The sequence below is a fragment of the Anomaloglossus baeobatrachus genome, chromosome 7, assembly GCF_048569485.1.
Source record: "Anomaloglossus baeobatrachus isolate aAnoBae1 chromosome 7, aAnoBae1.hap1, whole genome shotgun sequence".
In the NCBI taxonomy this organism is placed as follows: domain Eukaryota; kingdom Metazoa; phylum Chordata; class Amphibia; order Anura; family Aromobatidae; genus Anomaloglossus; species Anomaloglossus baeobatrachus.
In genome coordinates, this window is record NC_134359.1 from 281,579,017 (window position 1) to 281,597,470 (window position 18,454).

At 50.2% G+C, this 18,454-nt stretch overlaps 1 protein-coding gene across 1 annotated transcript in view; it reads right to left on the bottom strand.

Moving 5' to 3' along the window:
- Positions 1 to 18,454, bottom strand: part of IFT140 (intraflagellar transport 140) — a 239,048-nt gene that overhangs the window by 213,662 nt on the left and 6,932 nt on the right. The window contains exon 3 of the mRNA XM_075318259.1: positions 5,831 to 6,052. Coding sequence (XP_075174374.1) covers positions 5,831 to 6,052 — 222 coding nt within the window. The remainder of the gene's footprint in view (positions 1 to 5,830; positions 6,053 to 18,454) is intronic.

Below are 18,454 nucleotides of genomic sequence, written 5' to 3' on the forward strand. Positions count from 1 at the left end.
AGTGGAACCTGCCGGTGGAACAGTATCACATGCAGTAAAAGCAGCACAGAAAACCTGTGTTGCATTTTTGCTGCTGTATTCTAGCCATCTAGGAGAATATAGCCAAGAATAGCGACCGTACATGCAATGTATAGCATACAAGCATAAGTACAAATGAACACTTCAGCACATGCAATACAAGCAGCATAAAAAGCCTGTGCCTTGGCACCCTTGCTTTTTTGCTGCTGTTGTCCAGCCATCTAGGAGAATATAGCCAAGAGTAGCGACCGTACAGTGCAAAGTATAGCATACAAGCATAAGTACAAATGAACACTTCAGCACATGCAATACAAGCAGCCTATAAAGCCTGTGCCTTGGCACCCTTGCTTTTTTGCTGCTGTTGTGTAGCCATCTAGGATAGTATATAGCCAAGAATAGCGACCGTACAGTGCAATGTATAGCATACAAGCATAAGTACAAATGAACACTTCAGCACATGCAGTACAAGCAGCATAGAAAGCCTGTGCCTTAGCACCCTTGCTTTTTTGCTGCTGTTATCTCGCCATCTAGGAGGGCATATAGCCAAAAATAGCGACCTACAGTGCAGTGTATATACAAATGGACACTTCGGTATTTAGTGGGGTCAGCACTTCAGGTGCTGCTTACCGCCCGCCTATAACGCGGGTGTGTGGTCGCCAGAGCCCTGTGACTGGTTGCCCAGAGCTTGTCTCCGTTCCCCAGCTCGGACTGCGTGCAGGAATGGCTGCCGGCGTCCTGTGAAGAGGGGCGGGCCGTGGGCGTGCCCCAGACAAGAGCGGGAAACTGGCTTCCCACTGTGTCCAGTGAGGGGGCTGGAGAATGCAAAGCAGACTCCAGCCCTCGGCGCTGACTGTCTGTACAGCGTCCCGCCTCTCCCCTGACTGGCAGGGCTGGGGGCGGGAACGAAACGAAAACTAGGCCGCAAAGCCGGGGACTCGAGTAATAAGCGCGGCCGTCCTTGTGCATGGCCAGCGCGGAAGTCCCCGGCGCACCACAAGTCCCAGCCGCGCCACAGTGTAAAAAACACCCAGCAGCGGCCGGCGCGGCAGTTCCCAACACATAAATTCACTCAGCAAAGCTGCAGTGAATAATAGCACGAGCGCTCCGCGCTGTTGCCCCCGGCGCACAAACACTCCCAGCAATGTTGGTGTGTGTGTGCGCGCTTGCCCGGGGACACAGAGTACCTTAATGTAGCAGGGCCCTGTCCCTGACGATACTCCGCTCCATATCCAGCAGGTTCTCTGGGTCTGTGGATGGAGCCCGGTCTCAGTGCCTGGAGACCTTAAGATCCCACTTCCACCAGAGCCCTGAGGGGGATGGGGAAGGAAAACAGCATGTGGGCTCCAGCCTCCGTACCCGCAATGGGTACCTCAACCTTAACAAACACCCGACAAAAGTGGGGTGAGAAGGGAGCATGCTGGGGGCCCCATATGGGCCCACTTTTCTTCCAACCGACATAGTCAGCAGCTGCTGCTGACTAAAAACAGTGGAGCTATGCGTGGATGTCTGACCTCCTTCGCACAAAGCTTGAAAACTGAGCAGCCCGTGATCCCACGGGGGGTGTATACCCAGAAGGGGAGGGGCCTTACACTTTTTAGTGTAATGCTTTGTGTGGCCTCCGGAGGCAGTGCTATACACCCAATCGTCTGGGTCTCCCAATGGAGCGACGAAGAAAAAAAGGAAAAATTAGTGATGAGCGAGCACTACCATGCTCAGAGACTCTACTCATAACAAGAAGTCAGACACTCAGACCGGCGTGACTCGGGTACTCGAGTATAATGGAAGTCAATGGGGAACTCAAGCATTTTTCTGGAAGATCTTCAGAAAAAATGCTCAAGTTTCTCATTGCCTTACATTATATTTGGGCACTTGAGTTGCGCCCATCCATGCATCTGACCTGCTCTTTTCAATTACCGAGCACCTGAGCATGGTAGTGCTCGCTCATCCCTAGTTACGATTACCGAGCACCCGAGCATGGTAGTGCTCGCTCATCACCAGTTACGAGTACCGAGCACCTGAGCATGGTAGTGCCCGCTCATCACTAGTTACAAGTACCGAGCACCTGAGCATGGTAGTGCCCGCTCATCACTAGTTACGAGTACCGAGCACCCGAGCATGGTAGTGCCCGCTCATCACTAGTTACAAGTACCGAGCACCTGAGCATGGTAGTGCTCGCTCATCACCAGTTACGAGTACCGAGCACCTGAGCATGGTAGTGCCCGCTCATCACTAGTTACGAGTACCGAGCACCCGAGCATGGTAGTGCCCGCTCATCACTAGTTACGAGTACTGAGCACCTGAGCATGGTAGTGCTCGCTCATCACTAGTTACAAGTAATGAGCACCCGAGCATGGTAGTGCCCGCTCATCACTAGTTACGAGTACTGAGCCCCCGAGCATGGTAGTGCCCGCTCATCACTAGTTACGAGTACTGAGCACCCGAGCATGGTAGTGCTCACTCATCACTGGCTGGCTGTCATTTACCGCCCTCCAGGGCCAGCCACTGCCTTTTTTGACCATTTCACCACCTGGCTACTACACTTCCTTTCCACCGACATCCCCACCATCATCATGGGTGATTTCAATATCCCCATTGACACTTCCCACTCATCTGTCTCCAAACTTCTAACACTCGCTTCCTCCTTCAGCCTCACCCAATGGTCTTCTGCAGCTACTCACAAAGATGGCCACACGCTGGACCTCATCTTCACTCGCCTCTGTTCCCTATCTAACCTCTCTAACTCACCTCTCCCCCTGTCTGACCACAACCTACTCACATTCTCTTCCCTCTCTTCTCCAAGTATGCAACCCCCCTCCACAAATTTTCATACCCTCGCAGAAATATCAAACACATTGATTTACACGCCCTTTCTCAGTCCCTTCTCCCCCTCACAGACATTGCATTTCTACATGATGCAGATGCTGCTGCAACTTTATACAACACTACAATCTCTGCAGCTCTCGAATCAGCTGCCCCCCTCACACACACCAAAACCCGCACAATCAACAGGCAATTCTGGCACACAAGGCAGACTAAAGAACTTAGACGGGCTTCCAGAATTGCTGAGCGCAGATGGAAGAGGTCTCATTCCACTGAGCACTTCATTGCATATAAAGAGTCCCTCACCACTTTCAAGTCCACACTCACTGCTGCAAAACAAACCTACTTCTCATCCCTCATATCTTCTTTCTCTCACAACCCTAAACAGCTATTCAACACTTTCAATTCTCTCCTCCGTCCTCCGGCACCACCTCCCTCTCCTCTCATCTCAGCTGAAGACTTTGCCTCTTTCTTCAAGCGGAAGATTGACAACATCAGAGCAAGCTTTGGCCCACAATCACCACAGCCCCTCATCATAGCTACTCAGCCCTCTTCCTCCAAATCCAGCTTCTCCACCATGACAGAAAACAATCTCTCCACTTTACTCTCAAGATCACATCTAACCACCTGTGCACTGGACCCGCTCCCATCGCACCTCATCCCCAACATCACCGCAGTCCTCATCCCAGCCCTAACCCATCTCTTCAACCTATCACTAGCAAGTGGTGTATTCCCTTCATGCTTTAAACATGCCTCTATTACACCCATCCTCAAAAAGCCCTCCCTTGATCCATCCTCTGTGTCAAACTATCGCCCCATATCCCTTCTCCCCTATGCCTCAAAACTACTGGAACAGCATGTCCATCTTGAATTGTCCTCATACCTCTCCTCCTGCTCCCTCTTTGACCGGCTTCAATCTGGCTTCCGACCACATCATTCTACCGAAACTGCCCTAACCAAAGTCACCAATGATCTACTAACCGCCAAAGCCAAGCGACACTACTCTATCCTCCTCCTCCTGGACCTGTCCTCTGCCTTCGACACAGTAGACCATTCCCTCCTACTACAGATTCTCTCATCTCTGGGCATCACAGACTTGGCCCTATCTTGGATCTCCTCATACCTAACCGACCGAACTTTCAGCGTCTCCCATTCTCACACCACTTCCTCAGCTCGCCCCCTATCTGTCGGTGTCCCTCAAGGCTCAGTTCTTGGACCCTGCTGTTCTCCATCTATACCTTCGGCTTGGGACAGCTCATAGAGTCCCACGGCTTCCAGTATCATCTCTATGCCGATGACACACAGATCTACCTCTCTGGACCTGACATTACCTCTCTACTAACCAAAATACCACAATGTTTGTCTGCTATTTCATCCTTCTTCTCTGCACGATTCCTAAAACTTAACATGGACAAAACAGAGTTTATTGTCTTTCCTCCTCCTCACTCACCTCCTCCAACAAGCCTTTCCATCAAACTTGATGGTTGCTCACTCACCCCAGTCTCACAAGCTCGTTGCCTTGGAGTAACCCTCGACTCTGCTCTATCCTTCAAGCCACACATCCAAGCCCTCTTCAACTCATGCCGATTACAACTCAAAAATATCTCCCGGATCTGTGCTTTTCTTAACCAAGAATCTTCAAAATCATTAGTGCATGCCCTCATCATCTCCCGCCTCGACTACTGCAACCTCCTGCTCTCTGGCCTCCCTTCCAACACTCTTGCACCCCTCCAATCTATCCTAAACTCTGCAGCCCGCTTAATCCACCTCTCCCCTCGCTACTCCCCAGCCTCGCCACTCTGCCAATCCCTTCACTGGCTTCCCATCGCCCAACGACTCCAGTTAAAAACATTAACCATGACATACAAAGCCATGCACAACCTGTCTCCTCCCTACATCTGTGACCTAGTCTCCCAGTACCTACCTGCACGCAACCTTAGATCCTCACAAGATCTCCTTCTCTGCTCCTCTCTTATTTCCTCTTCCCACAATCGTGTACAAGATTTCTCCCGTGCATCCCCCATACTCTGGAACGCTCTACCTCAGCACATCAGACTCTCCACTACCGTGGAAAGCTTCAAGAGGAACCTCAAGACCCACCTCTTCCAACAAGCCTACAACCTACAATAGCCCTCAGCCCAGTAGACCACTGCGCAACCAGCTCTGTCCTCACCTATTGTACCATCACCCATTCCCCGTAGACTGTGAGCCCTCGCGGGCAGGGTCCTCTCTCCTCATATACCAGTCTGTCTTGTACTGTTAATGATTGTTGTACGTATACCCTCTTTCACTTGTAAAGCGCCATGGAATAAATGGCGCTATAATAAATAATAATAATAATAATAATAATCACTAGTTACGAGTTCTGAGCACCTGAGCGTGGTAGTGCCCGCTCATCACTAGTTACGAGTACTGAGCACCCGAGCATGGTAGTGCCCGCTCATCACTAGTTACGAGTACTGAGCACCCGAGCATGGTAGTCATCGATCATCACTAGTTACGAGTACAGAGCACCCGAGCATGGTAGTGATCGATCATCACTAGTTACCAGTACCGAACACCCGAGCATGGTAGTGCCCGCTCATCACTAATCAAGGTCTTGCAGGAAGTCAACAGGAATCTTCAATATTTACTGACAATCAGGAGTGCAGCTTGGTATAAGACACTGCTGTGATATCTGTGCAACCGTGAGACATTTCACCAGGATGCAATGATGGCCGTTATTCAATAACTGCAATCACAGCTCTGGACAAGTGAAGGTATAACGGATAATTCTGTACTTTTTATTTTGCAGTGAATAAACATTATTAGCTATATCCGAGATCCCACATTAATGGTTACAGGTAGCAGAACGTTATGTAAATTTTATTCCCAGCATGGAAGCCGAGATGCGGTCTCCATTTAATTAATGGCCCCTGATCCATCATTCTTTATTGATCCATGAAAGGCAATCTGCTGATGAGTTTCAGTCCCCGAGCCCTGCCATACTCACGAGGTCTCCTGAGATGAGGCGGCCGCTGTTACTGCTCCACTCCAGCAGCGTGATCTCTGCGCTGTGTGTGCACGGCACCGCATGATGCTCCTTGTCCGGCTCGCTTAAAATAAAGACTTCGCCCAGGGCCCAGCCCACAGCAAGCAGCCGTTTTGTGGGGTGCCAGCTCAGGAGGGTGGGCTGGTAGGACCTCTCAACGTGTGAACCGCTCAAGTGGTCTCCCTGTAACAACATAAGTAAAATAAAAACGACATGAAAATGAAAAAAGTAGCAAAAAGGGACTACTATAAATACAGAGAATACGGAAATGATGGCCATACAATAATCAGAAGTAATAAGCGGCATGACACCAGGGAGACTAAACAAATTTAGGTCTTTTATTTCTAATATATTATCTTAAAGGGCTGCCCCATAATTAATTTGTGGCACCTATCCACAAATCTGGGGGTCCCAATGATCACAAATCAAGGGGTCTTGTGTCCTCCGTATGTCACACTACGTATTGGGAAATACCGAGCGAATGGTGAAAAGCAGGGGAGGGAAACCCTGTGTCTTTTGGAGGGAGAGATGGTGACCCCTGATAAAACCTTCCGCTGGTCCCTGGCATCCGTAGATAGGTTCCGCACCTATATGCAGAGCAGGATACCTGGCCTTGGCTGACCCTAAACTGAGCCCTAGGTAGTGCCCGGACAGGATGAGCGCTAGTCCATCCCACTACATCCTAAAGAACACACAGGGAAAACATACAACTTATCTCCAAGATTACTTAGGGAGAGGAACAGCAATATACAATGTTTCTCCAGATGATTACAAGCTGACTGCTTACAATCAGGACCATATAGAAATTTAACTCTATCACCATCAGCATACCAAGGGGAAATGCAGGTAAATAAAGACACAGAGGGTGAGGGATAATGATAAGCAGCTGAAAGGAATAGATCTCTGCAGGGTCCTAAAAGGGAAAGAGTAAAAGAAGACACACAAAACTCCATTCACATCACAGAGAAAATCATAGAATATCAATGAGCAGTTTGTGTAGCCAAATGCAGTGACCTTCTGCAGCCAGACACCACAGGGTTGTCTGTCAGCCATAACACAGTATGAATAGGGTGCTGATACGTCTTGTGCACTGTTGCTCTCGCATGCGGTTTGCTGCGGTTTTACAACGGTATTGCCGCGGTTTTGCCGCGTGTGGGTTGGTACATGTGCTTTATTGCATTCAATGCAATAAAGCACATTGAAGAAAAAAATCATTTTCTTCTTAGATAGTAGATAGATAAATAGACAGAAGAATAGATAGATAGATAGATAGATAGAGGACAGATCGCTGCATTTCCCACGGTCAGCAGTGAGTTCACATTACCGGCTGCGGGAAATGACCGGTAATTACCTCTGCTGTCTCGCTGCGAGGCTGCATTCATTCAGCGCTGTGTGTCAGTCGCGGCTGGATGTAAGCAGCGCAGGACCTGTGTATTACGCCAGAGCTGTGGATTACGTCGGAGTTTTGTTTCGGGAGGGGTTAATAAAAGGGTGAACGAGGCTTGTTTGTGTTTTATTTAAAATAAAGGATTTTTCGGTGTGTTTTTTTCACTTTACTTACTGGTTGATCATGTCAGCTGTCTCATAGACGCTGCCATGATCAATCCTGGAGTTAATGGCGGTGATCCGCCACCATTAACTCCTTGTATTACCCTGACTGCCACTGCTACACGGCAGCAGGAAGAGGCGGGGACACTCTGGTACTGCCGCATAATGCATGCGACAGTCCCGGGGCAGCTGCGGCTGATATTCTCGGCTGCGGGAGGTGGGAGGGAGGAGGGGGACATTAACCCTGCCCCTCTCCCTCCCCAGCCTGAGACTACCGGGCCGCCGCTGTGTGCTTACCTCGGCTGGACGGTAAATATACAGCGGAGCCCACATGTTTTTTTTTTCTATATTTCCGTTTGCTTTCTATGTGTATTCTATGTGTCTGTGTCTGTGTTCTATGTCTGTGTTGTATGTATGTATATGTGTGTGTGTTTACTCTCTCCTCCGCTTCCTCTTCCTGTAATGACATCACTTCCCTGCAAAACCGCAGGCAAGCGATTTACATTACCGGAGGTAAACCGCGAAATATCGCAGGGAATAACGCAGGAAAACGCAGTGAACCGCACATAATTTGCTGCCTGCGTTATTCCCTGCGGGATTTCACGATTACATGACAGTCAATGGAGTGAAATCCCACAGCGACGTGCGGAAAAGAAGTGACATGCAATTGTTTTTGCTGCGGGAATCCTGCAGCAAAACATGCAGCTGTCAAATTCCGCCTAGTGCGCACAGGATTTTTTTTTCCCATAGGTTTTGCTGGTGATTCACTGCAGAGATGTTATGAACATTTACTGCAGCGAAACATGCAGAAAATCCGCGGCAAAATCCGGTAAGTGCGCACATAGCCGAAAGGTGATAAATTTGTAACCCCTTTTTGACTAGGCAATTTTCCATCTTTGCGCTTTCGTTTTTATCTCCCCTTCTTCCAAAAGCTGCAACGTTTTTATTTTCCCACTTATGCAGCCAAATGGAGATTGATTTTGGAGGGGGAAGGGTTGTAGCTTTGAATGACATCATTCATTTCCCCAATCAATATTTTGGAAAAAAAAAATACTAGGTGTGTTGAAATTGTGAAAAATATATGCAAAGCCGTATTTGTTTTTTGGACTTTGTTTTGTAGTGTTCATTGTGCTGTAAAAATTACCTGGCTATATGATTTTCCCGGTCAATACGGTCACCGCGATACCAAACTGAGATTTTTTTTTTATGTAAACGGAGAAAAATTTGGGAATTTGTATAAAAAAAAGGTGTCATTTGTGTTGCCATGATTTCGAGACCTGTAACATTTCAATTTTTGAGTCCTTGTTTTTGTTATGGTTAGATGATACTTTATTTTTATTGATACAATGTTTCAATTGTTTCTTAGCACAGTTGAGGCAGCTGAAAAACCCTGCAAGTCTAGTATTTCGATTTTTTTTCTCTTTACGGCAATTACTGCTCGCTGCTGTTATCGGCAGATTCTGGTTTTGTTAGGCTAAGTTCACATTTCCGCTAAAATGTATCAGTCGAAATCCGCTGCTATGGTAAACGGAATCCGTTTAGCGGATTCCGTTGTGTCCCATAGACTTGCATTAGTGGCGGATTGCGACTGATGACCCTGCGTTGCGTCCGCTGCGTCGCGGTCCGTCGTTTTTTGACTGACCGCCGGGCGGGGAGCAACGCAGAATGTAACGTTTTTCGGGCCGTCGAAAACAACGCACCGCGCAGGAATCAGTCGCCATCCGTCACACTTGCAATGCATGTCTATGGTGCTGGATTCCGTCGTAATCCGTCTTACGACGGAATCCAGCGCTGGATTCCATCATGCTCTACTGAGCATGCCCAGCATGTTTGGCACGCCCACTGGGCTGTCCCAAACACAAACGGATCATGACTGATCCGTCAAAAACCGGACGCACAGCGGATGTAACGGACGCAACTGATCCGTTTTTTCACAGGATTCCTGTGAAAGGAATCCTGTGAAAAACACATCAGTTGCATCAGTTGACATCTAAAAAACAACTGATCCGTTGCTGACGGACCTGACGTATTGAAAACAACGGTAGTGTGAACTTAGCCTAAGGCTAAGTTCACATTTCCGCTAAAATGTATCAGTCACAATCCGCTGCTCTTGTAAACAACGGAATCCGTTTAGCGGATTCCGTTGCTCCCATAGACTTGTATGAGCAGCGGATTGTGACTGATGATGCTGTGTTGCACCCTCCGCCCGACTGATCAGTCGTGGAACGACTGACCGTCGGGCAGGAGGAACGCAGCATGTAACGTTTTTTGAGCAGCGAGATCCGTCGGATTTCGTTGCGCATGCTCTCTGGCTCCCTGCACACGTAACCAGCTTTGGTTGGTTACCCGATATTTACCCTGGTTACGGTGCAAGGAGCCAGCGCTAAGCGGTGTAGGCCCGTAACCAAGGTAAATATCGGGTAACCAAGGTAAACATCGGGTGCTTTACTACCCGATATTTAGTCTGGTTACGTGTGCAGGGAGGCCGACACTTCCCCGCTCGGCCCCGCCCCCTCCCGCACATGTGTGTACACACACACACCTGTCCCCAGCCATGCAGACAAGCACTGCCACTGACACCCTCGTCTGGCCCCGCCCCCCGCTCGGCTCCGCCCGCTCCCGCACTCCGCATGTGCACACACATACATACATACATACATACATGCGCACACACACACACACACACACACACTCACTCACTCACACATACACTCACCTGTCCCCAGCCATGCAGACCGCAGCACTGCCACTGACATCCTCAGCGCCTGGCCCCGCCCCCCGCTCGGCTCCGCCCCCTCCCGCATTCAGCATGTGTACACACACACGCACACACACACACACACACACCTGTCCTGCAGTCCCTGCGGCACTGACGTCCTCAGTGCCACGGCCCCGCTCGCCCCCCCCCCCCCCCCCGAATTCCGCCCCCCGCACACAACGGAATCCGACAAAGAATTCTGTTCTTTGTCATCCATTGTACAGCGTTGAACAGCACATCAGTAACATGCGTCAAGCGACGCATGTGACTGATACAAAACAACGGAAATGTGAACTTAGCCTTACATATAATGTCTGTCAGTTACGATCCAGCCTCAGCTCCTGAGCCCGCATGATATACGAAGACCAGACATTGGATATACGGGTACACCCTATGTGGGGAAGCAGTTAAAAAGGGTCTCCATTTTACAAAAATCACATTTTCATACTTGCTATTATTGAGTTTTTAAGTAAATAAAGAGGAGTCATCTGTTTAGGATCCTCATACTAAGGCCGGATTTCCATTTGCGTATGAATCATTCGTCTCTCGCATCGGTATCACTCGGCACGGCCTGACGCTCTCTGGACAAGAGCGTCTCAGCTGCATAGAAATACATGCAGCCAATCCGCTCCTGTCAGGAGAGAGTGCAGCCGCGCTGGGTGATACCGATGCGAGACTCGAATGAGTCATACGCAAGTGGAACCGCACCCTAAAAGGACAGACAGGACAATGGTTATAAAAAGTGAATACCTGTGGAGGACCTGTCCTGTCCTGCATTACAGATAACTTTATGAGCTACACACTGCAACATCGCTAGTGATATCGCTGTAACGTCACCGGTTTTGTGACGTAATAGCGACCTCCCCAGCAACATTGCAGTGTGTGACACGCATCGGTGACCTGGCCCCCGCTGGGAGGTCGCTGATCGCTACAAATCTTTCAGGAACATTTTTTGGTCCTTTGTTTCCCGCTGCGCAGGATGCATCGCTGTGTTTGACACCATTACAACGACATCGTTAGCGACTTAGAACCAGCGTTCACTTTCAAATAGCTGCTGTGACACGTCCCCAACGACCAGCGAGGTCGTTCTGCAGGTCCGTATCGCTGCTGCGTCGTTGAACAGGTCTGCCTGTTTGGCAGCTCACCAGCGACTGTTAAGAGACTTTCCAGCGATCCCAGCCAGGTCGGGATCACTGGTGGGATCGCTAGAAAGTCTCAGTGTGTAAAGGGGCCTTTATCCCCTTCACGACCATGGACGGATCTATCCGTCATGGATCGTGTGCCGTTAAGCCCCGCCCCCTGCCGCGGGCAGGGTACGGCGATCGGCACACATGTCAGATGTTTTCAACAGCTGACATGTGTGCCTGCATGTTACGAGTGGAATCGCATTCCATCCGTAACATTAACCCCTTACATCTCGCTGCCAAAGTCTGGCAGCGAGATGTATATACGCGCGGTGAAGATTTTCACTTACCGCCACCCCCACCGGAAGTAATGTGAGTGATCACATGACTTTCAATGGTTGCCATGGTAGCACAGGTTCATGTGATGACGCCTGCAGCTATGATGTTTCACTTTCGTTTTCACTCGGCCTGGAGGCCAGGGAAGCAGCAAGTGACTGTATCTGCGGTTTACAGCTGTATAGCTGTGATCAGCAGATAGTGCAGAGCGATCGGATTGCTCTGCACTATAGCCCCCTAGGGAGACAAGAAAAAAAAAACAAAAAAAAAAAAAAAAAAAAAACCTAAAAGTTCAAATCACCCCCCTTTCACCCCATTGAAAATTAAAGGGTTAAAAAAATAAAATATACACACATTTGGTATCGCCGCGTTCAGAAATGCCCGATCTATCAAAATATAAAATCAATTAATCTGATCAGTAAACGGCGTAGTGGCAAAAAAATTCCGAACGCCAAAATTACGTTTTTTTGGTCGCCGCAAATTTTACGCAAAATGCAATAACAGGCGATCAAAACGTAGCATCTGCGCAAAAATGGTACCAGTAGAAACGTCAGCTAGAGACGCAAAAAATAAGCTGCCACTGAGCCATAGATCCCAAAAAATGAGAACGCTACGGGTTTCGGAAAATGGCGCAAATCGTACGCCACTTTTACTGGACAAGCTTGTGAATTTTTTTAACCCCTTAGATACAACTAAACCTATACATGTTTGGTGTCTACAAACTCGCACCGACCTCAGGCATCATACCGACACGTCAGTTTTACCGTATAGTGAACCCCGTGAATAAAACATCCCAAAAACGATTGTGCTATCACACTTTTTTTCCAGTTTTTCCACACTTGGAATTTTTTTGCTGTTTTCCAGTACACCATATGGTAAAACGTATGGTTTCATTTAAAAGTACAACTTGTCCCGCAAAAAACAAGCCCTCATATGGCAAGATTGACTAAAAAATAAAAAAGTTACGGCTCTCGGAAGAAGGGGAGCAAAAAACAAAAACGCAAAGACGGAAAGTGCCCTGGGGCTGAAGGGGTTAAATGAGGACTATATATGGCTCCATTTCACCTGTAGTGGAACTGATTACTGAAAGTTACCTTACAGATTACAGCTGATTGCTGGGGGTCCTAGCAGGGGGACACTTTGTGATTACTTGATTGTTGAGGAATAACCTTCTAAAACTAAGTGTACATTGGCCAATTGCAGCTATTAGGCCAGTTTCACACATCCTTCTTGTTGCCGGTTTGGCGGATCCGGCGCGCTCCCGTACAGTGAATACAGTACAATGAAAGCGCTGTAACTTCCGGGTCACATGCGCCGGTCACATGACAGCACGTGACTGGCACGTGTTGCGCTGTCATTGTACTGTATTCACTGTACGGGAGCGCGCCGGATCCGCGAAACCTGCAAAGAAGGGAATTTTGTTTACTTACCGTAAATTCCTTTTCTTCTAGCTCCTATTGGGAGACCCAGACAATTGGGTGTATAGCTTCTGCCTCCGGAGGCCACACAAAGTATTACACTTTAAAAAGTGTAAACCCTCCCCTCTGCCTATACACCCTCCCGTGCATCACGGGCTCCTCAGTTTTGGTGCAAAAGCAGGAAGGAGGAAACTTATAAATTGGTCTAGGGTAAATTCAATCCGAAGGATGTTCGGAGAACTGAAACCATGAACCAAAAGAACAATTCAACATGAACAACATGTGTACACAAAAGAACAACAGCCCGAAGGGCACAGGGGCGGGTGCTGGGTCTCCCAATAGGAGCTAGAAGAAAAGGAATTTACGGTAAGTAAACAAAATTCCCTTCTTCTTTGTCGCTCCATTGGGAGACCCAGACAATTGGGATGTCCAAGAGCAGTCCCTGGGTGGGTAAAAGAATACCTCGATAAAAAGAGCCGAAAACGACTCCCTCTTACAGGTGGGCAACCGCCGCCTGAAGGACTCGCCTACCTAGACTGGCGTCTGCCGAAGCATAGGTATGCACCTGATAGTGTTTCGTGAAAGTGTGCAGACTAGACCAGGTAGCTGCCTGACACACCTGCTGAGCCGTAGCCCGGTGCCGCAATGCCCAGGACGCACCCACGGCTCTGGTAGAATGGGCTTTCAGCCCCAAAGGAAGCGGAAGCCCGGAAGAACGGTAGGCTTCAAGAGTCGGTTCCTTGATCCACCGAGCCAAGGTTGACTTGGAAGCCTGCGAACCCTTACGCTGGCCAGCGACAAGGACAAAGAGCGCATCTGAACGGCGCAGGGGCGCCGTGCGAGACACGTAGAGCCGGAGTGCTCTCACCAGATATAACGAGTGCAAATCCTTTTCACATTGGTGAATTGGATGAGGGCAAAATGAAGGTAAGGAGATATCCTGATTGAGATGAAAAGGGGATACCACCTTAGGGAGAAATTCCGGGACCGGACGCAGCACCACCTTATCCTGGTGAAAAACCAGGAAGGGGGCTTTGCATGACAGCGCTGCAAGCTCAGACACTCTCCGGAGTGATGTAACTGCCACTAGAAATGCCACCTTCTGCGAAAGACGTGATAAAGAGACATCCCGCAGCGGCTCGAAAGGTGGTTTCTGAAGAGCCGTTAGCACCCTGTTAAGATCCCAGGGTTCCAACGGACGCTTGTAAGGTGGGACTATGTTGCAAACTCCCTGCAGGAACGTGCGGACCTGCGGAAGCCTGGCTAGGCGCCTTTGAAAAAATACAGATAGCGCCGATACTTGTCCCTTGAGAGAGCCGAGAGACAAACCCTTGTCCATTCCGGATTGAAGGAATGAAAGAAAAGTGGGTAAGGCAAAGGGCCAGGGAGTAAAACCCTTATCAGAGCACCAGGATAAGAAGATCCTCCAAGACCTGTGATAGATCTTGGCGGACGTTGGTTTCCTGGCCTGTCTCATAGTGGCAATGACATCTTGAGATAACCCTGAGGACGCTAGGAGCCAGGACTCAATGGCCACACAGTCAGGTTGAGGGCCGCAGAATTCAGATGGAAAAACGGCCCTTGAGACAGCAAGTCTGGGCGGTCTGGGAGCGCCCACGGTTGACCCACCATGAGATGCCACAGATCCGGGTACCACGACCGCCTCGGCCAATCTGGGGCGACGAGAATGGCGCGACGACAGTCGGACCTGATTTTGCGCAGCACTCTGGGCAGCATCGTCAGAGGAGGAAATACATAGGGCAGTCGAAACTGCGACCAATCCTGAACTAAGGCGTCTGCCGCCAGAGCTCTGTGATCTTGAGACCGGGCCATGAATGCCGGGACTTTGTTGTTGTGCCGTGACGCCAGGAGATCGACGTCCGGCGTTCCCCAGCGGCGACAGATCTCTCGAAACACGTCTGGGTGAAGAGACCATTCCCCCGCGTCCATGCCCTGTCGGCTGAGAAAATCTGCTTCCCAGTTTTCTACGCCCGGGATGTGAACTGCGGAGATGGTGGAAGCTGTGGCTTCCACCCACTGCATAATTCGTCGGACTTCCTGGAAGGCTTGACGACTGCGAGTGCCACCTTGGTGGTTGATGTATGCGACGGCAGTGGCGTTGTCCGACTGGATCCGGATCTGCCTGCCCTCCAGCCACCGATGAAAGGCCAATAGGGCTAGATACACTGCCCTTATCTCCAGAATATTGATCTGAAGGGATGACTCTATCGGAGTCCAGGTTCCCTGAGCCCTGTGGTGGAGAAAAACCGCTCCCCACCCTGACAGGCTCGCGTCCGTCGTGACCACAGCCCAGGTGGGGGGTAGGAAGGATTTTCCCTGCGATAGAGAGTTGGGAAGGAGCCACCACTGAAGTGACGTCTTGGTTGCAAGGGAAAGAGATACGTTCCTGTCGAGTGAAGTCGACCTCCTGTCCCATTTGCGGAGAATGTCCCACTGGAGTGGCCGCAGATGGAATTGCGCGAAGGGCACTGCCTCCATCGCTGCCACCATCTTCCCCAGGAAGTGCATGAGGCGCCTCAAGGGGTGTGACTGACCCCGAAGAAGAGATTGCACCCCTGCCTGCAGCGAAAGCTGCTTGTCCAGCGGTAGCATGACTACTGCTGACTGTGTATGAAACTCCATCCCAAGGTACGTCAGTGATTGGGTCGGTGTCAACTTGGATTTTGGGAAGTTGATGATCCACCCGAACTGCTGGAGAGTCGCCAGAGCGACGGAAAGGCTGTTTTGACACGCCACCCGAGAAGGTGCCCTGACTAGGAGATCGTCTAAGTAGGGAATCACCGAGTGGCCCTGAGAGTGTAGGACCGCCACAACAGATGCCATGACCTTGGTGAACACCCGTGGGGCTGTCGCCAGGCCGAAAGGCAATGCCACGAACTGAAGGTGTTCGTCCCCGATGGCGAAACGCAAAAAGCGTTGATGTTCGGGTGCGATCGGCACATGGAGATAAGCATCCTTGATGTCGATCGATGCTAGGAAGTCTCCTTGTGACATCGAAGCGATGACAGAGCGGAGAGATTCCATCCGAAACCGTCTGGTGCTCACATGTCTGTTGAGCAGTTTGAGGTCCAGAACGGGACGGAACGAGCCGTCCTTCTTTGGCACCACAAACAAGTTGGAGTAAAAACCGCGACCATGTTCCTGGGGGGGAACAGGGATCACAACTCCTTCTGTCTTCAGAGCGTTCACCGCCTGAAAAAGTGCATCGGCTCGCTCGGGGGGCGGAGATGTTCTGAAGAAACGAGTCGGGGGACGAGAGCTGAACTCTATCCTGTAACCGTGAGACAGAATGTCTCTCACCCATCGGTCTTGAACATGTGGCCACCAGGCGTCGCAAAAGCGGGAGAGCCTGCCACCGACCGAGGATGCGGTTCGGGGATGCCGAGAGTCATGAGGAGGCCGCCTTGGAAGCAGTGCCTCCTGCGGCCTTTTGGGGGCGTGACTTGGACCGCCACGCATAGGAGTTCCTCTGGCCTTTCTCCGGCCTGCTGGACGAAGAGGATTGGGGCTTGGCGGAGGGACGAAAGGACCGAAACCTCGATTGTATTTTCCGTTGCTGAGGTCTCTTTGGTTTGGACTGGGGTAAGGAGGAGTCCTTTCCCTTGGATTCCTTAATAATCTCATCCAATCGTTCACCAAACAAGCGGTCGCCAGCAAACGGCAAACTGGTTAAGAGCCTCTTGGAAGCCGAGTCTGCCTTCCATTCGCGCAGCCACATGGCCCTGCGGACTGCCACAGAGTTAGCGGATGCCACCGCTGTACGGCTAGCAGAGTCTAAAACTGCGTTCATGGCGTAGGAAGAAAAAGCTGACGCCTGAGAAGTCAAAGACGCAACCTGCGGACCAGAATTACGTGTGACCGCATTAATCTCAGCCAGACAAGCTGAGATAGCTTGGAGTGCCCACACGGCTGCAAAGGCCGGGGCAAAAGACACGCCCGTGGCTTCATAGATGGATTTCACCAGGAGCTCTATCTGCCTGTCAGTGGCATCCTTTAGCGATGATCCATCTGCAACCGATACCACAGATCTAGCCGCCAATCTAGAGACTGGGGGATCCACCTTGGGACATTGAGCCCAACCCTTAACTACGTCAGAGGGGAAGGGGTAACGTGTGTCAGTAAGGCGCTTAGTAAAGCGCTTGTCCGGAACCGCTCTGGGCTTCTGGACAGCATCTCTGAAGTTAGAGTGATCGAAAAACGCACTCTGTGTACGTTTAGGGAACCGAAACTGGTGTTTCTCCTGCTGAGAAGTCGACTCCTCTACAGGTGGCGGCGGGGGAGAGATATCTAACACCTGGTTGATGGTGGCAAAATAACCCTGTGCCTTGGCACCCTTGCTCCTTGTGGACGACATGCTGTTGTCTCCTAGGAGAGTGATCACTGAGGGTATATGGGAAGGGTATATAGCCCGACCGAACAGAAATATATATATATATATATATATATATATATATATATATATATATATATATATATATATATATATATATATATATATATATATATATATATATATATATATATATATATATATATATATATATATATATATATATATATATATATATCTATTCCGGCACCCTAAGGGGACCAGCACCGAGTAACCGGTGTGGCTTACCGACCGCTAAAAAGCGGAGTGTGTGTCCTCCAGATTCCCTGCCTTAGGTCTCCCAGCGTTGCAGAGCTCTTTCCAGGAAATCCTCCACAGGCAGAATGCCAAAGAAATGGCTGCCGGAGCTCTCAGGGGAGGAGTGGAGCCGTGGGCGGCGTTAGAAAAGTGCGGGAATCTGGAGTCCCCACAGTGATCAGTGAGGGGGGAGGAAACATACAGCATGCTCCGGCCCTCACAGCCGACGTCAGGCCGGCCATCCCGCCCTTACCCCTGATAGACAGGCCCGGGGGCGGGAGTTTTGCTACTAGGCCGCAATTGAAGCCGGGGACTAAATTTAAGACCGCGGCCGACAAACAGGCGCGGTCGGCGCGGAAGTCCGCCGGCCGTCACAAATAAGCAGCTGCTGCAGCGTCCGGGATGAAGGCGCTCCATGCACATCCCCCATGGGGATACAGAGTACCTTAGTGATGCAGGGCCCGGTCCCTGAGGATAAATAAACTCCTGTCCGACAGATTCCCACAGGGGCTGCGGAGGGAGCACGGTCCCAGTGAATGGATGACCGCTCAGGATCCCACTTCTCCCAGAGCCGCTAAGGGATGGTGAAGGAGACGGCATGAGGCTCCGGCCTTTGTACCCGCAATGGGTACCTCAACCTTAACAGCACCGCCGACGTAGTGGGGTGAGAAGGGAACATGCCGGGGGCCCCGTGGGGGCCCACTTTTCTTCCAACCGATATAACTAATCTGAGAATGCATGAGTGGATGTGTG